Genomic DNA, 26211 nt, shown 5'->3' with positions numbered 1-26211 from the left:
GCTTCGTTCACGGCCCTTTGTAATTTCTTGCAGTCTTGGATAGAGCAGGAGCCATACTAAGCTGTGATTTAACCAGAAAGGATATTTTCTATGATGCATCTGTAAAGGTAGGTGAGAGTCATGGTGGACATGCTGAATTTCCTTAGTCACCTGAGAAAGTAGAGGCATTGGTGGCCTTTCTCAACTATAAGCTTAGCGTCAAGGGACCAAGACAGGTTGTTGGTGATCTGGACACCTAAAAACTTGAAGCTCTCGATCATTTCCACTCCATGCAATGCTGCATCTACCATGCATTTGCCCACTCACTCAACTTGTCTAAATAATCTTGAAGCCTCTTAACATCCTCATCACTCACATTCCCATCAAGTTCCATGTCATCAGCAGGAATAGGAGAATAGATCAGATAACTGTGTGGCTGGAGGGATGCTGCACGTGGAAGGGATTTGGATTCCTGAGGCATTGGGACTGATTCTGGGGAAGATGAGACCTGTACAAACTGGACAGTTTACACACATGCAGACCGGGACCAATATTCTTACGGGGGGATTTGCTAGTGCTGTTTCGGAAAGTTTAAACCCGGGTGACAGGGGCGTGGGAACCTGAGCTGGGTGGCACAAGAGTGGGAAACAAATATAGAAATGAAAGTCAGAGAAGTAGAAAGCAAAAGTAGAAGGCAGAGGATACAAGGGCTGGCATCAAATAGTTTTTAGTCCTGTGGTCCTCTGTACAAAAATGCTAAGAAGACAATTATATAAGCCTCTGTATCACAGGGGGAAATAAAGTTACAGAACCACAGGAATGGAGCGGAGGAATGGGACCGAGTGGATTGCTGGTGCTGGCCAGTTTCACCAGGGTGGGCTGTCAAAAGGTCATGTTCAATTCATCACCAAGGCAAATTAGATTGTTAAAGAGCGAATGAAGAGCTCGAGGTCTTTAAGGGGCATGTTCTGATTTCCACAGGGGTGCAATGGCAACTCTCATTGTTTGGGACAGTCCAGCTAAATGGAGGTGGACATATATTGGGGACCAGTCATGGGAAGCCAAAAATTAACCTGACCCCGTGAAATAGTGAGCGATGCAGACCATTGGGAGACAGGTGACATAGCTTATCACTGGTAATGGAGAGGGAGGGCAGTAAGTGCTCAGGCAGTGCTTGGGGTTGTTGACATCTTGAGTCTTGAGATTGTAGAGACATAAGAGGAGAGGTCAATGCTGTCAGACACAACTGGGGGGACCATTTAGCAAATGGAAGGCAGCAGCTGGTAATGGGGGTCCAGTGGCTATGAGGAGAACTATCCTTCACAGGAAGGGCAGAGCCCCAGGCATCAATTGGGGGAGAAGGAACAGGAAAGACCTAGGGGCCATTTCCTCAGCATAAGGCTGACGGCGGAAGACCTGCAGATGTCTGAGATCCAATGCTATAGGAGATTGCGACTCTCCAGGCAGATGGTCAGAAACATCTGTGCCCACATCACAGGAGATCATGTCTCTCAGCACTGGTCGCCACGCTCTGCTAGAAGCTGCCAAAATCACTGCGGCCTTAACATCTATCGTAGGGAAAGTGTTAGAAGCTATTATTTAAGAGGTTATAGCAGAGTACTTGGATGTGTTCAAGGTAATTGGGCAGAATCAACATGGTTTTGTGAAAGGGAAATCATGTTTAACCAACCTATTGGAGTTCTTTGAGGAAGTAACATGCTGTACATAATGGAGACTGGTGGATGTACTGTACATGGATTTCCAGAAGGTATTTGATAAAGTGCCGCATTCAAGATTATTATTATGCTGCCATTCCCCATAGTCCCAAGATAGAATTAAGGTCCTGTTTTTTGTCTCTCAGATGTTGGTAGATATGCCTCATGACTTGAGTGACCAACAGTAGCTGTGACTAATCACAAAACTGAAGTGTGGCATTATCCTGATGTGGTGCGTTTGAAGGGCAAGGACGTGAAATAAACTATTGTCCCTCTTCTGTTTCTGGTACTCAACAATTGCTTCAACAAAACTAAGGAGGGCAAAAGGTGGGAGGCAAGCCACCAAAACCTGATAGATTTTTAAACTATTCTTTGACTCAGGTTGGAGGAGCAGCTCAATATTTTTCTGGAGGATACTGACCCCGAGGCCTCACTTGAAGTCGGGGCTGACATGAGGAAGATTCAGCACTGCTTCCAGAGATTAAAGGTCAGTATGTAGTTTTTTTTTTAAGTTACACCCACTGACTGTAACTCATAATGCTCAATGGGGCTATAGCACATGACACTAAATTGTGAGGATTATTACTCGTTTGTCATTTCTACTGAGTGACATCAATAGTTAATAATACTAATATCAAATAAAATATTGTGCCCAAATAATTAGGATATGTCTGACACTTCCAAAGAAGAAATCTGTTTCAACAGTATTACTAGGTGTCAGTCGTATCAGTTCTTTTTCCTTCTCTTGAATATCTTGCTTCAAGTTTGAAGGCTGACTACCATGGGGTGAACTGCTGGCAGTCCTCCAGTACCTTGACCATGAAACTATTCTTTCACCTGGAAAGTGTCGATTCAGTTGAAAGGTGGAATCACAGACAAACCTGATACTGCCTCACACAGCACTTGTACATGGCCACTTTCTCACAGGAGTCTCTGGAAAGCCACGAGGGGCAGGAACCCACAATATTTTCCTCCTCCCAGTTGCCCAAGAGCTCGTTGACTAATTGTAACATGCTTATCATAGAACATAGAACATAGAACAGTACAGCACAGAACAGGCCCTTCGGCCCACGATGCTGTGCCGAGCTTTATCTGAAACCAAGATCAAGCTATCCCACTCCCTATCATCCTGGTGTGCTCCATGTGCTTATCCAATGACCGCTTAAATGTTCCTAAAGTGTCTGACTCCACTATCACTGCAGGCAGTCCATTCCACACCCCAACCACTCTCTGCGTAAATTACCTACCTCTGATATCCTTCCTGTATCTCCCACCACGAACCCTATAGTTATGCCCCCTTGTAATAGCTCCATCCACCCGAGGAAATAGTCTTTGAACGTTCACTCTATCTATCCCCTTCATCATTTTATAAAACTCTATTAAGTCTCCCCTCAGCCTCCTCCGCTCCAGAGAGAACAGCCCTAGCTCCCTCAACCGTTCCTCATAAGACCTACCCTCCAAAGCAGGCAGCATCCTGGTAAATCTCCTCTGCACTCTTTCCAGCGCTTCCACATCCTTCTTATAGTGAGGTGACCAGAACTGCACATAATATCCCAAATGTGGTCTCACCAAGGTCCTGTACAGTTGCAGCATAACCCCACGGCTCTTAAACTCCAACCCCCTGTTAATAAAAGCTAACACACTATAGGCCTTCTTCACAGCTCTATCCACTTGAGTGGCAACCTTTAGAGATCTGTGGATATGAACCCCAAGATCTCTCTGTTCTCCACAGTCTTCAGAACCCTACCTTTGACTGCTCAAGTTAAAGTTATCACTGCTCAAGTTAAAGTCAGCAATATCAGCCTGATACAGGTTTCAAAGCTGGGACCTTCAGGCATGTATATCCTAGTAAGAAGTCTCACAATACCAGGTTAATGTCCAACAGGTTCATTTGGAATCACGAGCTTTCGGAGCACTGCTCCTTCATCAGGTGAGTCAGTCACCTGATGAAAGAGCAGAGCTCCGAAAGCTCGTGATTCCAAGTAAATCTGTTGGACTATAATCTGGTGTTGTGAGACTTCTTACTGTGCCCTCGCCAGTCCACCGCCGGCATCTCCACCTCATGTATATCTTAGACTGATCAACTGAGACAGATGGAAGAATTTAACCTCATGACTTCAAAGCCAGTCAGAGGCATGGGTTATCTCCTCAACATACAGAGTGGGAGGCTGCTCCATTTTAATGGCATGGCCCCATTAACATTCCACTGATCATAAGACCATTAGGAAGAGGTCATTTGGCCCATTGAGTCTGCTCTGCCATTCAGTGGGGTCATGACTGATCGGAAATGATAATCCTGAACTCCACTTATCAGATCAGTGGGACAGCTACCTGGCAGAAACAGGAAACCAGTTTGTGGTCTGAGAGGATTGTGCAGTTCGGAAGGTATCAGGCTGGCGAGTAGCTTGGGGTGTGGGGTCATGGGAAGAGATTAGGAGGATTTTGTGTGGAGAAGGGAAGGGATGCCCTGAGCAGCATGAGCTAGGGAGCCTGAAATATCACATCTGCTCCAGTACCACAAGTGCAAGTTTGAAACAAATTGAGTGGTGCTACTGAGCATTGCACCGACAGTGGACGCCTCATTCAGTGGGCAGTTAACATTGCATCAGTGTCTGGAAAATATCATGGGACTTTAATTATTCATTTATTCATGAAGTTCTAAATCAGATATGTGTCTCAACTGCCCAGAAGAGGAAATGGGTGGAAAATAAGCAAGATGTCCCACTTTTTGATTTTACCATAGAATCTTTGATTTGATTTGATTTATTGTTGTCACATGTATTTACAGTGAAAAATATTGTTTCTTGCGCGCTATACAGACAAAGCATACCGATCATAGAGAAGGAAAGGAAAAGGTGCAGAACATAGTGTTACAGTCATAGCTCGGCTAATCATAGCTAATCATAGTGTAGAAGGAGGCCGTTTGGCCCATCAAGACTACACCGACAATAATCCCATCCAAGCCCTATCCCTGTAACCCCATGTATTTACCCCGTTAATCCCCCTGACAATAAGGGGCAAATTAGCTTGGCCAATCAACCGATCCTGCACATCGTTGGAGTGTGGGAGGAAACTAAAGCACCCGGAGGAAACCCACGCAGACATGAAGAGAACGTACAGATTCCACACAGACAAATCACCCAAGGCCAGAATCGGACCCGAATCTCTAGTGCTGTGAGGCAGCACTGCTAACCAATGTGCCACCCCATTTTAATACCCTTTCCATCCACTGCAAGCATGCTTTACAACTATTATTAAACATGATTGATTTTGCAGCCAGTGGTGTTCGTTATGCTCGCGCGCGCGTGTGTGTGTTAAACTTAACAAATGTTCGCTGTGGATTATTAGTGAATTAGATCACGCAAACCAAGGGATTGGGAAACCGTGCCACCGGATATTACAAAAATAATTTCAAACACCTTCTGCTTACAACAGTTGGTGAGAAGAGATCGGTGCAGTTTGTCTATTTCTCCCCTGTCTGTAACAGATTAATGAATTTTTACTGAGACATGCAGGATATAAACCAGGAAATATGAAGCAAAATATTTTATTTGATGTAAAATGATGTTCAGAAAGTGAAATAAAGTGAGTGAAAGAACTATGGGATTAGGAGAAAGATGAAATAGAAATTACTTTAGTTTTCATTTTTTTAACCTCCAACAATAATTACCTGATGGAATGGAATTCCATACTTGTAAAAATTAATTTATCGGCACAAGAGAGTTGGTTGGCAGTAATTAATTCTTGCTATTTAAATAGCTGAATGCGCCAGCCATATTTTTCTCTGCCCAGTTGAGAGAATGTATTATGGATAAATACAGCAACCTCATGTCTTTTGTGCATTTTAATGTTTTTTTAAGTTTAAGTTTATTTGTTGGTGTCACAAATAGGCTTGCATTAACACTGCAATGAAGTTAGTGTGAAAATCCCCTAGTCGCCACACTCCGGCGCCTGTTCGGGTGCACTGAGGGAGAATTTAGCATGGCCAATGCACCAAACCAGCATGTCTAATGTGAAGTCTTATCTAATGTGAACTCCTGTTGATGGAAAGTTAGTTGAGGAGGAGGATAAATAAGATGTCAACCTCCAGATTTTTCATGTGTAACTGCCCCTTTAATCAACATTAGTAGATGCTGTCTAGTTTTCTCCTTCAAAAACAGTGATTGCTGATAGTCTTACTTTTTTCTACAGCAAAATCTGCACCCATGTCATGTACATTTACAAAGCAGGCTGCGGGCCTTTTGTAATAAAGCACTGCTGCTGAACTTAAACTGCTCTTTGGCCTCACGATTCCAATGCTGCAAATTACATCGGGGCATTTGAACACCCTTGATTTTCATAATGGAGAGAATTTAACCAGTGTCACCAGAAATAAGCCCTTTTGGAATGAGTGGAAATGTTCCCCATTTCAAAAATATTGTCCAAATGTATAATGCACAAATATTGGCTTCACTTATGAACTATAATTGTCCAAGGATTACAAAAGGCATGCTTTGACTCCTCACTGCCTTTTGACTCACTGCATTATAACATGCTGTCACGGTATACCATATCATGTTTACTGCGGGGATGTGGCATAACACGCAAGTGCTGTTCAAACCATGCAAACCTGCAATTTTTTAATTCTGATGGAGACAGAAACCAATCAACTTCCAACAACTATATGTCTAGCAAATGGAGAAATATTTATAATTATCTCTCCTTGGAATGTGCAAAGTCAATCTTTAAAACATGTGACATCATCAGAATGTTTACCTACTTACTTCTCTGTGCCAGTGTTTAGTAAAAGAGCTGAAACAGTTTAGACCTGAGCTTCAGACAGAGAATGGACTGCCATCCCCTGATCTACATGGAGATGATATCATGAACACAGAGAAGAAATTAAGAGATATTATACAGCAACGAGATAATGAAATTAGTATCCTTTTAAATTCACTTGAACTAATGGTTATGATGGCAGTATTCACAAGTGTCCAACTTTGGCCCTCTTATTTTCTTAATGTGTTCCTTTACCCTTCACAAATCTATGCCAGCTCCCTGATCAGCTTATACTTGTCCAAGTGCTCACTCACTCCAGCCCTAGTGATAGGTTTCAGTAACTTCCCCACAACTGATAACCGATAGGTCTGTTGTTTTCTGGTTTCTCCCAACCTTTTCCTTAAGTGATGGAGTGGCATGTTCTGAAAGCTTAAGGAAATGATGACTAAATCCAGAGAACCTTTGAAAATGATGACATTCCTAACCACTTTCGCAGAATCATAGAATAGAATCCCTACAGTGCAGAAGGAGGACATTCGGCCCATCGAGCCTGCACCAATCACAATCTCACCCAGGCCCTATTCCCGTAACCCCACTTATTTACCCTAGCTAATCCCCTGATACTAGGGTCAATTTATCATGGCCAATCAACCTAGCCCACACATCTTCGGACTGTGGGAGGAAACAGGAGCATCCGGAGGAAACCCACGCAGACACGGGGGAACGTGCAGACTCCTCACAGACAGTGACACAAGCCGGGAACCGAACCCGGGTCCCTGGCTCTGTGAGGCAGCAGTGCTAACCACTGTGTCACTGTGGCGCCCTAAGTTTCTTCAATAACTTAGGGTGGAAATGCTCAGGTCCAGATTTGTTTAATTTCTGTTTTTAGTGCCGTGACTCTTTTCTTACTTAAATTAATTAAGATCCTTGATTTAGTTTTAAGTTCCCTTAAACTACTGGCATCTTGTCCTTTTCCTGTACTCGAAAACTACTTGTGTATGTGTATTTCCTATACTTGTGTATGAACGCAGGTAACAGGTATATTAATTGCCATTTCCTTATTGTCCATTATAGTAAAGCAAAGATTGTTTTCACTGTTTACTTCCTTGAATGGTTACTTCAGATATTCTAGTGAACATGTTAAAGAAAGAGAAGAAGAGGGCACAGGATGCAATCAGCCAAATAAACTCAGAAAACTGTGGGAAAATACCTCCCTCTAGTGCCCAGTCTTCAAAGGAGTTCCGCTCAAGGCAGGGATCAAGACAGTTTTCTGAATCAGGATTTTCTAGCAATATAAGCTCCTCAGGATCTGAGTCTACCTTCAGTTGCAGGAGATTGGGTAAGCACCTTAACATTCATCTAGAAACTGAACATCATCTGTTAGAAATTGAATGATATCTGCATTCATTCCTGAGGTTCCATTGTGGTGAATAAGAAGGTGCAATGCATGCACTGGTTGTAATTCATCGATGACTGACTGCTTCTGAGATGGGTAACAAGCCAACTTTTTGAATGCAACGACATTCAGTCATTCAGAGTGATAAGCTTTGGATCAGACTGACATTGTTTATTGTGCATATTGTGATGGCTTTTTATGATTTTGTATGGTGCCACCTAAGCCGGAAGGTGTAGAACATTTTTCTAATTTTAAGCTCTTCTTTTCCTTCAATGCACTACGTAGAATATTGTAAAAATTATTATTTGGGAGAGAATGCTGGTCAACTTTCTAAATAAAAGCTGGATACAGTAAGATACTTAATTCATAAACATCAAGCTACACCTCATGCAACATGGAAACTGGCCATTCAGCCCAATTGATCCATGCCAGTGTTTATGGTCCACATGACCCTCTTACTACCCTTCTTCATCTAACCGTATGACCATATCCGATAATTGCTTTTTATCACATATTTATGCAAATATGTCTGAGCTACTTATCTCAACTACTCTATGTGACAATGAGTTCTACATTCCAACCCCTCGAACTAAGAAGGTTCCTCCTGGGTTTCTCATCGGATTTATTATTGGCTGTCATATTTAAGATTGCCAGCTTTGTACTCATGGATAGAATCATAGAATCCCTACAGTGCAGAAGGAGGACATTCAGCCTATCGAGCCTGCATTGACAACAATCCCACCCAGGCCATATCCCTGTAATCCCATGTATTTACCCCACTAATCCCCCTAACCTTGGGACATCTTGGGACACTTAGGGGCAATTTAGCATGGCCAATCCACCTAATGTGCACATCTTTGGAGTGTGAGAGCCTCCCACAATTGAAAACATTTTCTCCACTTCCACCCTGTTGAACCCTTTCATTACCTTAAAACCCAAGAGAAATGTTTCTAACCATCAAGGTACAGTTACCATCAGTGACACATTCACACAAAACTGCTAACTCATGAGTTAGCGGCAGCCTAACAAAGTAAAACCAATTAAGATAGCTGGCTTAAAAGCAGTAATACGTGAATTTTTGATTCAGTAGTGAGTAGACAAATATGGGTTAAGTGAGAAAGGATGTAAACTTTGGACGAAGGTCCATGAGACAGAAAGTTGGATTGACTGGACATGACTGAGCTGTTCCCATATTCTTGCATGGCAATTATCTTTCAGCTCCGTCACTCCTGTTTTGTGCAATTTAAAAAAAAATTTCAATTGTTTTTCCAGAGGGAACATATTTGAGTGGGGCGGTGGGGTGGATTCAATAGGAAGAAATTTAGAAAAGATCCTGAAATGAACGATAAAAATAAACTTAAAAGATTATTAGGGCACTTACTAAGTTTGAGAGTGCAGAGAAATAAGATGGAATGTTGCACAATCCAAAGGACCGTAAGGAAAAAGGATAGTGTGCAGTTTGAGCAATTTGTTCAGTTGTTGGGATCTACCATAGAATCCAACAATGCAGAAGGAGGCCACTTGGCCCATCAAGTCTGCACTGGCCACAATCCCACCCAGACCCTATTCCTATAACCCCAACCTGAGCTAGTCCCCCTGACACTAAGGAGCAATTTAGCATGGCCAATTCACCTAATCTGCACATCTTTCGGACGGTGGGAGGAAGCTGGAGCACCGGAGGGAACCCACGCAGACACGGGGAGAATGTGCAAACTCCACACAGACAGTCACCCGAGGCCGGAATTAAACCCGCATCCCTGGTATTGTGAGGCAGCAGTGCTAACCACTATGCCACTGTGCCACCCGTACCAAGTTGAAGAAGCCATAAGCAAGAAAAGAAAAAGTTGCCCTGCTTGTCACCCAAGGCTACTTTTATACAACAACTTGCAGATGTCTATTGAGAATCATTATTAAAGGGCTGTGAGGTGGGCTACACACAACCACGCTGGCACAGTGGTTAGCACTGCTGCCTCACAGCGCCAGGGACCTGAGTTTGATCCCTGGCTTGGGTCACTGTCTGTGTGGAGTTTTACCCGTGCCTGTGTGGGTTTCCTCCGGGTGCTCCGGTTTCCTCCCACAGTCCGATAGAATCATAGAATCCCACAGTGCAGAAGGAGGCCATTCTGTCCATCAAGTCTGCACTGACCACAATCCCACCCAGGCCCGACCCCTACAACCCCATGCATTTACCCTAGCTAGTCACCCTGACACTAGGGGGCAATTTAGCACGGCCAATCCACCTCACCCACACATCTTTGGACTGTGGGAGGAAACCGGAGCACCTGGAGGAAACCCACGGGGAGAATGTGCAAACTCCACACAGACAATGACCCAAGCTGGGAATCGAACCTGGGTCCCTGGTGCTGTGAGGCACAGTGCTAACCACTGTGCCACCGTGCCGCCCGATTGACATGCTGGTTAGGTGCATTGGCCATGCTAAATTCTCCCTCAGTGTACCCGAACAGGCGCCGGAGTGCGACTAGGGGATTTTCACAGTAACTTAATTGCAGTGTTAATGTAAGCCTACTTGTGACTAATAAATTAAATATACTTTACAACCTGTTCAATCAAGACACTACATAATACAGGATGATGCCACTTTGGAAGGGAAGAAAATAAGTTACAGAAAAAGTTGCCAGATTTCAGCTTTTGGGCTCCGCACTTATACCCTCTATTCCCTGTCCCAACTTTTGCTGGTTAATTAAGAAAAACTCTTCAGGCGTGTATGCCCTTTACACCAGAATTTATGGTGCATGGAGACAGGATTATAGTTAGGTTAAAGTGGAAAAGGCACAGAATGTTCAGTGCTCCTCAGAACCTTGTTTCCCAACTGTGAATTTGGTATTTTAGTCTAAGTGACTATGTAGCTGAACGGGACAGCTTCTGTCACCCTGCGTGTGCTGCAGGGGTTTTGATCTTTCATCCCAATAAGCATAAAGTTTGCTCTGACAATGAATTCTTCCTGTGGATATTATAAGAACAAAGATCAGTACTGCACAGGAACAGGCCCTTCAGCCCACCAAGTCTGTGCCGACACAGATGCCTCTCTAATCTAATATTTTCTTGTCTTTATGTGGTTCATATCCCTCTATTCCCTGCCTATTCATGTATCTATCCAGATGTCTCTTAAACGTTGTTATAGAATCTGCTTCCACCACCTCCTCTGGCAGCGCGTTCTAGACATTCACCACCCTCTGTGTGAAAAACTTGCCCCTTACATCTCTATTAAGCTTTCCCCCTCTCACTTTCAACCTATACCCCCGAGTAATTGACCCTTCAACCCTGGGAAAAAGACTCTGACTATCCACTCTATCCAAGCCTGTCAAGCTTAATCTTGCTTAACATTTAACCTTAATCTTTTTTAGCGCATGTACTCTGAAGACCAGCCTAATAATATAACTGATGTTAATCAGTGTAGTATATTGAATAGCTAGAGCTCTATTTTATTTCATTTGGTTTTGTTATCCATTATACGCCCCTAATCTCCTCTCAGATCTCTTGGTTTAACAGTTTAGTTTGCAGGCTGAGAAAGATGGAAATCCTGACTCTCTGCCAGTTTACAAAATTGTATTTGTTCATGGGTGCGTGCCGCTGCCGAGGCCAGCATTTATTGTTCATCCCTTATTGTCCTTGTAAAGATGGTAGTGTGATGCCTACTTGAACCATTGCATTTCTAGGTGTTGTAGAAACAATCACAGTGCTGTTCGGATGGGAGCTCCAGGATTTTGAAGGTGTGACAGTGAAGGAACGGTGATATAGTTCCAAGTCAGGATAGTGCGTGGCTTGGGGTGGAACTTTCAGGTGATGGTGTTCTGCTGCCCTTGACCTTCTTGGTGATAGAGGTTGTAGGTTTGGAAAGTGCTGTCGAAGGAGCTTTTGTGGGTTGCAACAGTGTATCTTGTTGGTGCACACTGTGCGTTGGTGGTGGAGGAAGTGATAGTTGAAGGTGGTGGATGGGGTATCAATCTATCAGGCTGCTTTGTCCTAGATGGTGTGGAGCTTCTTGAGTGTTGTTGAAGCTGCACTCATCCAGGGAAATGGAGAGTATTTAATTTCACTCCTGACTTGTAGATGTTGGACAAGGTTTGGGTGAGTTTCTCAATTCAGAATTTCTAGCCTCTGACCTGCTGTTGTAGCCATAATATTTATATGATTGCTTCTGACATTTTAACTGCAATAGTGTGTTTAACAGCAGCTTGAGGCAGTAGTCTTCTTGATTTCATTCATCCTTCCCCCTCCTTTATCTTTAAAGGCATTTTTGTCTTGTAATCTATTCTCTCGATGAAGTTTAAAAATGCTGTATTGGAGGGTCATTGATACTCCTGCCTTTTTGGTGTCGTGCGTTTTTACCCTCAATTAGCCCACTGAAGGAAAATTTATTTTAGCCTTTATTATTTCAAACCGACCAGCATCCATAAGACATAGGAGCAGATGTAGACCATTTGGCCCATCGAGTTCTGCTCTGCAATTCAATGAGATCATGACTGATCTGATATGATAATCCTCAACTCCACTTCCCGCCTTATCCCCATAACGGTTGATTCCCTTACTGATTAAAAATCTATCTCAGTCTTGGAACATACTCAATTACCCAGCCTCTACAGCCCACTGTGGTAATGAATTCCATACATTCACTACCCTCTGAGAGATGAAATTCCTTCTCATCTCCGTCTTAAATGGCCGAGATTATACCCTTTGGACGTAGACTCTCCACAAGAGAAAACAACCTCTCAGCATCTGGCCTGTTTAGCCCCCTGAAAATTCTATATGTCTCAATAGGCTGCCTCTCATTCTTCTAAACTCCAATGAGTACAGGCCCAAGCTACTCAACCTCTCCTCATAAAGAAATCCCTCCATTCCCGGGATCAACCTAGTGAATGAACCTTCTCTGTATTGCCTGCAATGCCAGTATACCTTTCCTTAGATAAGGGGATCAAAACTCTTCCTAGTCTTCCAGCTGTGGCCTAACTAGCCTTGTTTAGTTTTAGCAAGACTTCCCTATTTTTATACTCCATTCCCTTTGAAATAAAGGCCAACATTCCATTTGCTTTCCCTATTACCTGCTGAACTTGCATGCTAGCTTTTTGTGATTTATGCTCGATGACTCCCAGGTCTCTCTGTGCTGCAGTGTTCTGCAGTCTTTCTCTATTTAAATAATACTCAGCTCCTATATTCTTACTGCCAAAGTGCATAACGTCATATTTTCCAACATTATATTTCATCTGCCAAGCTTTTGCCCCCTCATTTAACCTGTCCAAAGTCCTCTGTTGACTCTTTGGACAGGACTTCCTGGCCTCGCTCATTCTGAGATCAACAGATCTTCCCATTGTCTGCCCCTCGCCTGCTCCAATTCCCGTGGCGGGCAGGGAATTCCGGCGTTTGTGTCATCCTCACCACTTGCCTTCCCAGCTTCCAACTGGAACATCCCTAAAATCTGCATCCTCACTACTCAAAAGAACAAAGAAAAGCAAAGAACAAAGAAAATTACAGCACAGGAAGAGGCTCTTCGGCCCTCCAAGCCTGCACTGACCATGCTGCCTGACTGAACAAAAATCCTCTCCCCTTCCGGGGACCATATCCCTCTATTCCCATCCTATTCATGCATTTGTCAAGACCCCCCTTAAAAGTCACTATCGTATCTGCTCCCACTACCTCCCCCGACAACGAGTTCCAGGCACCCACTACTCTCTGTGTAAATAGTCTGCCTCATGCATCTCCTTTAAATCTTGCCCCTCGCACCTTAAACCTGTGTCCCCTAGTAATTGACTCTTCCACCCTGGGAAAAAGCTTCTGACTATCCACTCTGTCCATGCCTCTCAACCTGGCAGATATTGCAGAGGTTCATTATACCTCACATAAAAAATAACTTAATGAATTTGGGAGAAATGGCTAGCATCAGTCAGGCAGAACACTAAATTAACTAAATATGACAAAAATTACTGGAAGCACGCAACTTTGCAAGAGAAAATAATAAGGTCAAATTTGATTGAATACCTTTCAGTTCAGTTGCAAAGCTAAGCATCACTTGATTCTGAAGACCATCAAATCTCGGTATCAACATTGTCAATTATAGACAAGATCTTATTATAGCAGACTATTTGCAAGCAATTGAGTCTTTGTAGACATGCATGCCAAGTCACAAATCCAAGGGGATTCAATGAATTCAGGGATATGGGTCTGATCCAAGACAACAATTCCTCGGAAGAGACAGGATCCTTTCCAGAAAATCTGGGAAACATTAGGACAATTTTTTGAAATGTTCAGAAAAGGCTGGATTTAGAAGTTAATGTTAATGATAGTAAGTTACAGTCTGCTTTTTAGAACAACCATTTTAAGCTAAGTTTACCATAATATGGCAAGAGACAAGGTGGATTAAAAACCCCAACAAGAACAGTTTTCTTTCTCTTTCTACATCTCAAATTGTCAAATAATTATTTGGCTCTGAAATTGTGGAGAAATAGGTGTAGCACTGTTAGTGAAGCATTGGTTTGAGAAATTGTTGTGCCAGGGTCCTATAACATGAAAATAAATCCAACTGGCTCTGATCTTCAGGTCGTCGTTGGCCTCTGGTATAGTACCAGAAGATTGGAGGTTAGCGAATGTTGTCCCATTGTTTAAGAAGGGGAACAGAGACTTCCCCGGGAATTATAGACCGGTGAGTCTCACTTCTGTTGTCGGCAAGATGTTGGAAAAAATTATAAGGGATAGGATTTATAGTTATTTGGAGAGTAATGAATTGATAGGTGATAGTCAGCATGGTTTTGTGGCAGGTAGGTCGTGCCTTACTAACCTTATTGAGTTTTTTGAGAAAGTGACCAAGGAGGTGGATGGGGGCAAGGCAGTGGACGTGGTATATATGGATTTTAGTAAGGCGTTTGATAAGGTTCACCATGGTAGGCTTCTGCAGAAAATGCAGATGTATGGGATTGGGGGTGATCTAGGAAATTGGATCAGGAATTGGCTAGCGGATAGGAAACAGAGGGTGGTGGTTGATAGTAAATATTCATCATGGAGTGCGGTTACAAGTGGTGTACCTCAGGGATCTGTTTTGGGGCCACTGCTGTTTGTAATATTTATTTAATGATCTGGATGAGGGTATAGTTGGGTGGATTAGCAAATTTGCTGATGACACCAAAGTCGGTGGTGTGGTAGACAGTGAGGAAGGGTGTCGTAGTTTGCAGGAAGACTTAGACAGGTTGCAAAGTTGGGCCGAGAGGTGGCGGATGGAGTTTAATGCGGAGAAGTGTGAGGTAATTCACTTTGGTAGGAATAACAGATGTGTTGAGTATAGGGCTAACGGGAGGACTTTGAATAGTGTGGAGGAGCAGAGGGATCTAGGTGTATGTGTGCATAGATCCCTGAAAGTTGGGAATCAAGTAGATAAGGTTGTTAAGAAGGCATATGGTGTCTTGGCGTTTATTGGTAGGGGGATTGAATTTAGGAGTCGTAGCGTTATGTTGCAACTGTACACAACTCTGGTGCGGCCGCACTTGGAGTACTGTGTGCAGTTCTGGTCCCCACATTACAGGAAGGATGTGGAGGCTTTGGAGAGGGTGCAGAGGAGGTTTACCAGGATGTTGCCTGGTATGGAGGGGAGATCCTATGAGGAGAGGCTGAGGGATTTGGGATTGTTTTCGCTGGAAAGGCGGCGGCTAAGAGGGGATCTTATTGAAACATATAAGATGATTAGAGGTTTAGATAGGGTGGATAGTGATAGCCTTTTTCCTCTGATGGAGAAATCCAGCACGAGGGGGCATGGCTTTAAATTGAGGGGGGGTAGTTATAGAACCGATGTCAGGGGTAGGTTCTTTACCCAGAGGGTGGTGAGGGATTGGAATGCCCTGCCAGCATCAGTAGTAAATGCGCCTAGTTTGGGGGCGTTTAAGAGATCCGTAGATAGGTTCATGGACGAAAAGAAATTGGTTTAGGTTGGAGGGTCACAGTTTTTTTTTTTTTTAACTGGTCGGTGCAACATCGTGGGCCGAAGGGCCTGTTCTGCGCTGTAATGTTCTATGTTCTATGTTCTAACACTGTATATATCAAAACGTTATTCTTCTTGCTATCTTTAAAATGGACTTTCTGTTGAACCAAAAAGATGGCTGTGCCAAGTCACATGACCACCGGATTGGCCTTTTGTTCTGGAAGCTCCCAACAGCACCTAAAGGAACAAAATAATTCCTCTATCAGCCTGTAGAATCTGATACCTCATTGTAGAGATCCCTTATAATCATGAAACTTGCACATTGAAATGCAGAGCTGCTAACAGACACATCTCATGTCTAGGACTATCCAGGTCCAGTTCAAAAGGGAACCAATGAGGGAATCAATGGATGCCTTTGAAAACTGAGAAATCCTCAGACTGCGGTTTCAACATCAACTGGAGAGGATTCCATCAGATTGTCTGAGCAGTTGGTTACCAGCACTCAAGTCCACAAACACTGCTTGATTTGAAAAGTTTCTGATCACCAACTGCCTTCAAAGTGGCAGAGATTGCCAGTGCCAAAGTCCCAGAGATTGGAAGATGCTGTCGAAGGAACTTTTGTGAGTTGCTGCAGTGCATCGTGGAGATGGTGTACACTGCTGCCATTGTGCGACAGTGGCGAAGAGGATGAATATTTAAGGTGAGGGATGGAGTGCTAATCCAGCTGGCTGCTTTTTCCTGGATTGTGCCAGGAGTGTTGTTGGAGCTGCATTCATCCAGGCAAGTGGCGAGTATTCCACCACACTCCAGACTTGAGGCCTGTAAATAGTTGACAGGTTTTGGGGAATCAGGAGGTGCAATACTCTCTGCAGAATTCCCAGCTTCTGACCTGTTCTTGTAGCCACAGGATTTATATGGCTGGTCCAGTTCAGTTTCTGGTCAATGACAACCTCCAGGGTTAGTAGGGGATTCAGCGATGGTAATACCATTGAATGTTATGGGGATGAATTTGGCGATGGCCATTGTTTGGCACTTGTGTGTTGTGAATGTTTTACTCCTCGTATCAGCCCAAGCTGTAAGTTATCCAGGTTTTTCAGCAGATGGACATGGACTGCTTCAGTATCTAAGGAGTGGCGAACTGTGTTGAACATTATGCAATCATCAGCCAACATCCTAATTCTGATCTCATAATGGAGGAAAGATCCTTTATAAATTAGCTAAAGATGGCTGGTCCTAGGACACTAGCTTGAGGAACTCTTGCAGCGATGTCCTAGGACTGAGATGATTGACCTCCAAAAACCACAAACATCTTTCTTTGTGCAAGCATTAGCTCCAACCAATGGAGTGTTATCCCCCTGATTCCCATTGACTCCAGTTATGCTAGGGCGTCTTGATGCCACATTCAGTCAAGTGCTGCCTTGATGTCAAAGGCAATCGCTCTCACCTCACCCTGGAATTCAACTCTTTTGTCCATGTTTGAACCAAGACTGTAAGGAGGCCAGGAACTGAGTGGCACTGGTGGTACCCAAACTGAGCATCAGCAAGAAGGTTAGTGCTGAGTAAGTTCCATTGATAGCATTGTCGCCGACTCCTTTCAATAATTTGCTGATGATCGAGGGTAGACTGACGGGGTGGTAATTGGCTGGATTTGCCCTGCTTTTTATGGACAGTGCATACATGGGCAATTTTCCACATTTTTCATACATGGGCAATTTTCCATCACATCCAGTATTGTGATGGAACAGCTTGGTTAGAAGCATGGCTTGTTCTGGAGCACAAGTCTTTGGTATTAATGCCTTGTGGCATTTATTTGGACAAAATTTACATAGATTCACAATGGTAATACACTGAAACACCACAATTGGAAAACTTCTTTCTTGGTTTGCATTGTTCCTGAGGTGAAGGGTGGGATTTTCCGGCTGCGCTCGCCCCAAGGCCAGAAATTCCAGCCCAAGGTCAGTGGACCTTTGCATGGTCCGCCCCTACCCTCTACGATTCCCGTGGCGAGCAGGACAGGAAAATTCTGCCCAAGTTTTCAGAATTCCCTGACACTCCCTTCTTTCAGTCCACACACAGCAAGAGACCAACTCGCATGGGCTTTCTGGATTATGTGAATGAGCATAGAGCACAGCCCAAAGATTCATATTGATATAGATATGATTTACACAGTCTTGTATTGATTTTTTTTTCAAATTCTGAAAGAAAAGGCAATTGGTACTGCGGCCTGCACGAAACTAAAATGCTCTCAATCTTGTGCATCTGACCATTTTTAGAAGTCGTATTCCTCATAATGATTCCCCTTAGAAGGGTTCCTCTTGGTATGGGTGCTGTCTAGATTTGTAACCAGTGTTTTACCTCAGAAGAGTTGCGTCTAAGATATCATTCCAAGGTAGCCTTAAGATTCAGGTATTTGAATAACCTCCCTGATGCAAAATGTTTCTTCATACTCTGGATGAAAACTTTGGTAACCAACTTCGACAATCATTACAAATTGGAGAGCAAACCACACGCTGGCTCTTTAAACCCAAAGCTTCTGGTCCCCAGTGGAATACAGATTGTCTATGACCAGGCTAGAACCGAGGGGTACAATTCATTTCAACTGTAGAGAAAAATGGATGACTAGGTGGGTAAAAAACAACACTTATGAATAAAAATTGAAGGACTACCTTCTAAGGCTTGTTGAGGTAAATGTTGAGAATATGTTTCCCTTCACTGGAGAATCTAAAACATGGAATCACAGGGCAGGACTTCCCGGCCGCGCTCACCCCAAAACCGGAAATCCCCTCCGAGGTCAACGGACCTCTCCATTATCCACCCCTCGCCTGCTACAATTCCTATGGCGGGTGGAAGAGGAAAATTCGCCCCAGTACAGTCTCGATATGTATTTGGCCACTTACGACAGCGATGAAGACAGATTTCTTCATTCAGAGGGGTGCGATCTCTGGACCTCTGTACCCAACAGAATGCTCAATCGCTGAGTATGTGCAAGACAGTGATTGACAGTTTTTGTGTACTATGGGAATTACAGGATATGGGGATAGTGCAGGAAGGTAGAGTTGAGGTAGAAGATTAGTTCATGATGTTGTTGAATGATGGAGTGGGCCTGACGGGTTAAAATGGTCTACTCTAGCTGGTATTTCTAATGTTCTCTAATTGGTCAATTGTTGCCACAATTAGTCAGTTGCTGCAATTGGAGAATCTGATTGGACTTTATTTTGATAACTGTGTTATTGAAGAACAGATATTTTTTGAGGAAGTAATAGCAATCAGGCCCCATGCTATTCTTCATCAAGCCAGGGCAACAAGGCATGAAAGTTATCTATTTTGGTGCTCTCATTGAAGCAAATTTGTTCTCATGAATTGCTTCCTCCCCTCCCCAATTCTTTAAAGTATTGCAAAAGTTAAAAGGTGTTGAAAGGAACAGTCATTCTGATGCTCCTTCAAGGCCTCAGAAGCGTTAGATCCTAAACATATAGGTACTGAGTGATGGTAATCTGATCTGTCTATCCCACTGTAATGTTCCAAATGTCCAAAAGATTTTTCCGACAGGCTTCTCTTTGATAGCCTTTTTTCTGGAGGGAATGGCGGCCAGCCAAAGGATTACTGCCTTCTGAATATGATATTTGATACTTCTGGGTGTACAGATATCTTCCCTGTTGTGATGCAGAATGGAAGATGCTTGCACTCTGGTGCACATCCAGTAAGTAGGATTCCTTCTCATGACATCCCCTATATTTAGGGTATTTACAAAACTTCTCCAAAGAAAACATTCCCTTGTATTCTGTTTCATCAAAAACCTTAGTAAAGGTTTTATTTGTTCAAGGCAAGGCCAGCAATAATTACCCATCCTTATTTGCCCTTGAAAAGGTGGTGGTGAGCCACTTTCTTGAACTGCTGCAGTCCATGTGGTGAAAGTTCCATTGTGCTGTTAGGAAGGGAGCTTCAGGATTTTGACCCAGTAACGACAAGAGAGGTGACAAATTTCAAAGTCAGGATGAGGTGTGGCTTGGAGGAGAACTTGCAGGTGGTGTTCTCAGGAGCCTGCTGCCCTCCCCTTGTAGGTTTGATTTGATTTGATTTATTATTGTCACGTCTATTAACATACAGTGAAAAGTATTGTTTCTTGCGCGCTATACAGATAAAGCATACTGTTCATAGAGAAGAAAATGAGACTGTGCAGAATGTAGTGTTACAGTCATAGATAGGGTGTAGAGAAAGATCAACTTAATGCAAGGTAAGTCCATTCAAAGGTCCGACAGCAGCAGGGAAGAAGCTGTTCTTGAGTCGGTTGGTACGTGACTTCAGACTTTTGTATCTTTTTCCCAAAGGAAGAAGGTGGAAGAGAGAATGTCCGGGGTGCATGGAGTCCTTAATTATGCTGGCTGCTTTGCCGAGGCAGTGGGAAGTGTAGACAGAGTCAATGGATGGGAGGTTGGTTTGCATGATGGATTGGGCTACATTCACGACCTTTTGTAGTTCCTTGCTGTTTTGGGCAGTGCAGGAGCCATACCAAGCTGTGATAGAAACAGAAAGAATGCTTTCTATGGTGCATCTAGTAAAAATTGGTAAGAGTCATAGCTGACATTCCTTAGTCTTCTGAGAAAGTAGAGGTGTTGATCGGCTTTCTTATCTATCGCTCCGGATGGGGGGACCAGGACAGGTTGTTGGTGATCTGGACATTTAAAAACTTGAAGCTCTCAACCCTTTCTACTTCGTCCCCATTGATGTAGACAGGGGCATGTTCTCCTTTATGCTTCCTGAAGTCGATGACAATCTCTTTGGTTTTGTTGACATTGAGGGAGAGATTATTGTTGCTGCACCAGTTCACCAGATTCCCTATCTCATTCCTGTACTCTGTCTTGTCATTGTTTGAGATCCGACACTCTAATGTGGTGTTGTCAGCAAACTTGAAAATCGAATTGGAGAGGAATTTGACCGCACAGTCATAGGTGTATAAGGAGTATAGTAGGGGGCTGAGAACACAGCCTTGTGGGGCACCGGCGTTGAGGATGATCATGGAGGAGGTGTTGTTGCCTATCCTTACTGATTGTGGTCTGTAAGTTAAGAACTTCAGGATCCAGTCGCAGAGGGAGGTGCCGAGGCCCAGACCACAGAGTTTGGAGATGAGTTTTGTGTGAATAATGGTGTTGAAGGCTGAGCTGTAGTCAATAAATAGGAGTGTGACATAGGTGTCCTTGTTATCTAGGTGTTCCAGGGTTGAGTGTAGGGCCAGGGAGATGGCTTCTGCTGTGGACCTGTTGCAGCAATAGGCGAACTGTAGTGGATCCAGGCAGTCCGGGAGGCTGGGATTGATTCGTGCCATGACTAACCTTTCGAAGCACTTCACAATGATGGATGTCAGAGCCACCGGACGATAGTCATTAAGGCACGCTGCCTGGTTTTTCTTAGGTACCGGGATGATGGTCGTCTTCTTGAAGCAGGTAGGGACCTCAGATTGTTGTAAAGAGAGGTTGAAGATGTCTGTGAATACCCCTGCCAGCTGATCCGCACAGGATCTGAGTGAACGTCTGGGTACCCCATCCGGGCCAGTTGCTTTCCATGGGTTGACCTTCAAGAAAGCTGCTCTGGCGTCTGCAATGGTGACCCCAGATACAGGTTCATCCAGGGCTTCCAGGGTGGAGGGCATGCTCTCACTGACCTCTTGCTCAAAACGGGCATAGAATACATTGAACTCATCAGGTGAGAGAGGTTGTGGGTTTGGAAGGTGCTGTCCAAAGAATCCTGGTGAATTGATGTAGAGCACCTTGTAAATGGTGCACAATGGTGTTACTGTGTACCAGTACTGGAGGGAGCGATGTTTTCAAGTGACAAATGGGGTTCTAATAAAGGGGACTGCTTTGTCTTGCATGCTGTCATGTTTCTTGAATGTTGTTGGAGCAACAAGCAAGTAGAGAATATTTGACTACATTCCTGACTTTTGCTTTGTAAATGTAACATGGCTTTGGGGAGTTTGTAGGTAAGTTGCTCATCGCAGAATTCCTAACCTCTGACCTGCTCCTGTAGATAGAGTATGTGGGGCCAGCCCAGTTCAGTTTCTGATCAGCGGTAACCCTCAGGATGTTGATGGATGCCTGTCCCAGCAACGGTAATGCAGAATGACAATTGATTCTCTCTGGCTGGCAATGTTCATTGCCTGCAACCAGTGTTAATTGCTACTTATCAGCCCGAGCCTGAATGTGGTCCAGGTTTTGTGGCATGTAAGCATGGACTGCTGGTTAGAAAACTAATTTGGCCTTCTTCCATCTGGCACCTTTTGAGACCCAAATCTGCTCTTTGATATTTTGTGTACTTATGAACAGATGCATTTGGCTGGATTTCACTATAGGCTGCAAGACCTCGGGTTGAAAAGTAGGTCCTGAGATTGCACTTGCTGGCAGTGCGACTGCTTTGGCATTGTTACCACAGGCGATCTCCCAATTGTCCATTCCCCTGGTCCACCGTCCAATTCAGGATGCTCCCATCACAATCAGAGGGCTGGCAGCTCTGAAGCCTCAGCAGCACCACTGGGAGAGGTGGGCACCGCTGAGACAGGTACAAGACCTCGAGGGCAACTCAAAATCAAGGTGCCCTGAGACAGGTATGTAAAAATGAAAAGAGCTGAAGGTGTTAGGCTCTGCAAGGTGGAGTGAAAATTCCTCTGGGCGTGGCAGGAAATTGTGATGGGGAGGGTTGCCTTTCGTGTCTGTGGACTCTCTGTGGGCCATGAGTTCACTACTACAGAAAGCAGTTCAGGGCAAAGCATTATGTACATTTAAATGTACGTTGGAGGGACAGAGGCACTTCAATTTCCTGCTCTTACATTTGCTAACGTTTCAAACCTGGGTGACCCTTTGCCAGACGCTCTGGTGAAGGGTCATCCAGGTTCGAAATGTTGGCTCTATTTCTCCACAGATGCTGTCAGACCTGCTGAGACTTTCCAGCACTTTCTGTTTTTGTTTCATTGGAACATAGGAATTAGGAGGTGAAGTAGGCAAATTCAGTCCTTCGAACCTGCTCTGCCATTCAATCAGGGCATTGCTGATCTCTCCCTGGTCTCAAATCCACCTCCCCACCTGTTCCCCATATCGCTCTTTCCCTTTTGTTATTTGAAATATATCTATCTCCTTCTTGAAACCATTTCATGATTTAGACTCCACCGCGCTCTGGGGCAGCGAGTTTCATAAATTCACTGCCCTCTGCGAGTAGTTCCTCCTCATCTCAGTTTTAAATCTATCGCCTCTCAACCGATACCTGTGACCTCGTGTTCTAGCTTTCCCCTGAAGAGGAAACATTTGGTCCACATTTACTTTATCAACCCCTTTTAAAATTTTATATACCTCGATCAGATCCCCTCTCACCCTTCTAAACTCCAGCGAGTACAAGCCCAAACTGTTTAATCTCTCCTCATACGTCAACCCTTTCATCCCCAGAATCAATCTGGTGAACCTCCTCTGAACTGCCTCCAATGCCGTAACATCCTTCCTCAAATAAGGAGACCAAAACTGGACACAATACTCCAGATGTGGTCTCACCAACACCCTATACAATTGCAACAACATTTCTCTACTTTTGTACTCCAGTCCTTTTGCAATAAATGCCAACATCCCTTTTGCCTTTTTTATTACAAGCTGCACCTGCATACCGACTTTCTGCGATTCATGAACACAGACACCCAGATCCCTCTACCTGGACGCATTTTAAGTTCCTACCAATCGAAGCAGAAATGAATGAACTGTTAAGACAGCTGTTGAGATGAGGTCAACAGTGCTGGCTTGTATATCAGGAAAAGGCTTTTGACAAGGTCAAAAACTTTCTAATTTCTTCAGAAATTAGAGCACAATAAGATCCAGAATTGCCAATATTTATAGAACATAGAACATAGAAAGCCACAGCACAAACAGGCCCTTCGGCCCACAAGTTGCACCGATCACATCCCCACCTCTAGGCCTATCTATAGCCCTCAATCCCATTAAATCCCATGTACTCATCCAGAAGTCTCTTAAAAGACCCCAACGAGTTTGCCTCCACCACCACCGACGTCAGCCGATTCCACTCACCCACCACCCTCTGAGTGAAAAACTTACCCCTGACATCTCCTCTGTACCTACCCCCCAGCACCTTAAACCTGTGTCCTCTCGTAGCAACCATTTCAGCCCTTGGAAATAGCCTCTGAGAGTCTACCCTATCCAGACCTCTCAACATCTTGTAAACCTCTATCAGGTCACCTCTCATCCTTCGTCTCTCCAGGGAGAAGAGACCAAGCTCCCTCAACCTATCCTCATAAGGCATGCCCCCCAATCCAGGCAACATCCTTGTAAATCTCCTCTGCACCCTTTCAATGGCTTCAACATCTTTCCTGTAATGAGGTGACCAGAACTGCGTGCAGTACTCCAAGTGGGGTCTAACCAGGGTCCTATAAAGCTGCAGCATTATCTCCCGACTCCTAAACTCAATCCCTCGATTAATGAAGGCCAGTACGCCGTACGCCTTCTTGACCGCATCCTCCACCTGCGAGGCCGATTTAAGAGTCCTATGGACCCGGACCCCAAGGTCCTTCTGATCCTCTACACTGCTAAGAATGGTACCCTTCATATTATACTGCTGCTTCATCCCATTGGATCTGCCAAAATGGATCACCACACACTTATCCGGGTTGAAGTCCATCTGCCACTTCTCCGCCCAGTCTTGCATTCTATCTATGTCTCGCTGCAACTTCTGACATCCCTCCAAACTATCCACAACACCACCTACCTTGGTGTCGTCAGCAAACTTACCAACCCATCCCTCCACTTCCTCATCCAGGTCATTTATGAAAATGACAAACAGCAAGGGTCCCAGAACAGATCCCTGGGGCACTCCACTGGTCACTGACCTCCATGCAGAGAAAGACCCCTCCACAGCCACTCTCTGCCTTCTGCAGGCAAGCCAGTTCTGGATCCACAAGGCAACAGCCCCTTGGATCCCATGCCCTCTCACTTTCTCAAGAAGTCTTGCATGGGGGACCTTATCGAACGCCTTGCTGAAGTCCATATAGACCACATCCACCGCTCTTCCTTCGTCAATGTGTTTGGTCACATTTTCAAAGAACTCAACCAGGCTCGTAAGGCACGACCTGCCCTTGACAAAGCCGTGCTGACTACTTTTGATCATACTAAACTTCTCTAGATGATCATAAATCCTGTCTCTCAGGATCCTCTCCATCAACTTACCAACCACTGAGGTTAGACTCACCGGTCGGTAATTTCCCGGGCTGTCCCTGTTCCCTTTCTTGAATATAGGGACCACATCTGCAATCCTCCAATCCTCCGGAACCTCTCCCGTCTCCATCGACGATGCAAAGATCATCGCCAAAGGCTCCGCAATCTCCTCCCTCGCCTCCCACAGTAACCTGGGGTACATCCCATCCGGTCCCGGCGACTTACCAACCTTGATGCCATTCAATAGTTCCAACACATCCTCTTTCTTTATGTCCACATGCTCGATCCTTTCTGTCCACCGCAAACCAGCAGTACAACCACCCAGATCCCTTTCCACCGTGAATACCGAGGTAAAGTATTCATTAAGCAGCTCCGCCACTTCTAACGGTTCCGCACAAACTTTTCCCCCTTCACCTTTTAAGGGTCCTATGCCTTCACATCTCATCCTTTTACTCTTGACATATTTGTAGAATGCCTTGGGATTCTCCTTAATCTTACCCGCCAAGGCCTTCTCATGACCCCTTCTCGCTCTCCTAATTTCCTTCTTAAGCTCCTTCCTACATCCCGTATACTCCTCTAAATCCTTAACACCTCCTAGCTCTCTGAACCTTCTGTACGCCTCTCTTTTCTTATTCACCAGGTTCATCACAACCTTCGTGCACCACGGTTCCCGTACCCTACCAACACCCCCCTGTCTCATCGGAACGTTGTCATGCAGAGCTCCAGACAAACATTCCTTGAAAATCCTCCACTTTCCTTCGGTACTTTTCCCCAAGAATGCCTCCTTCCAATTTACCCGTCTAATTTCCTCCCTGATGACACTGTATTTCCCTTTACTCCAGAGAAACACTAGCCTGCCTGATCCTATCTCTTTCCAATGCTATCGTGAAGGAGATAGAATTATGATCGCTTCCAATGCTATCGTGAAGGAGATAGAATTATGATCGCTTCCAATGCTATCGTGAAGGAGATAGAATTATGATCGCTTCCAATGCTATCGTGAAGGAGATAGAATTATGATCGCTTCCAATGCTATCGTGAAGGAGATAGAATTATGATCGCTTCCAATGCTATCGTGAAGGAGATAGAATTATGATCGCATAATTGCAGTGGGCACCTCATCTACAGCTTAGGGTGGAGCTTTTTTTCAAGTTCAAGAAGATGGAAAGACAAGACTAGTGTATTACCCCTCAAGATCACTCAGACTCAGAGGAAAGGAATACGACCATTGAGAATGAAGCATTG

At 44.4% G+C, this 26211-nt stretch overlaps 1 protein-coding gene across 1 annotated transcript in view; it reads left to right on the top strand.

Annotated features, from left to right (window-relative positions):
• Positions 1 to 26211, top strand: part of kif6 (kinesin family member 6) — a 406644-nt gene that overhangs the window by 192544 nt on the left and 187889 nt on the right. Inside the window, exons 11-13 of the mRNA XM_078213528.1 lie at positions 2076 to 2181; positions 6471 to 6612; positions 7576 to 7791. Of these exons, the coding sequence (XP_078069654.1) occupies positions 2076 to 2181; positions 6471 to 6612; positions 7576 to 7791 (464 nt within the window). The remainder of the gene's footprint in view (positions 1 to 2075; positions 2182 to 6470; positions 6613 to 7575; positions 7792 to 26211) is intronic.

This window comes from Mustelus asterias, chromosome 5 (genome assembly GCF_964213995.1).
Source record: "Mustelus asterias chromosome 5, sMusAst1.hap1.1, whole genome shotgun sequence".
Taxonomy (NCBI): Eukaryota; Metazoa; Chordata; class Chondrichthyes; order Carcharhiniformes; family Triakidae; genus Mustelus; species Mustelus asterias.
This window is presented reverse-complemented; position numbering and strand designations above follow the sequence as displayed.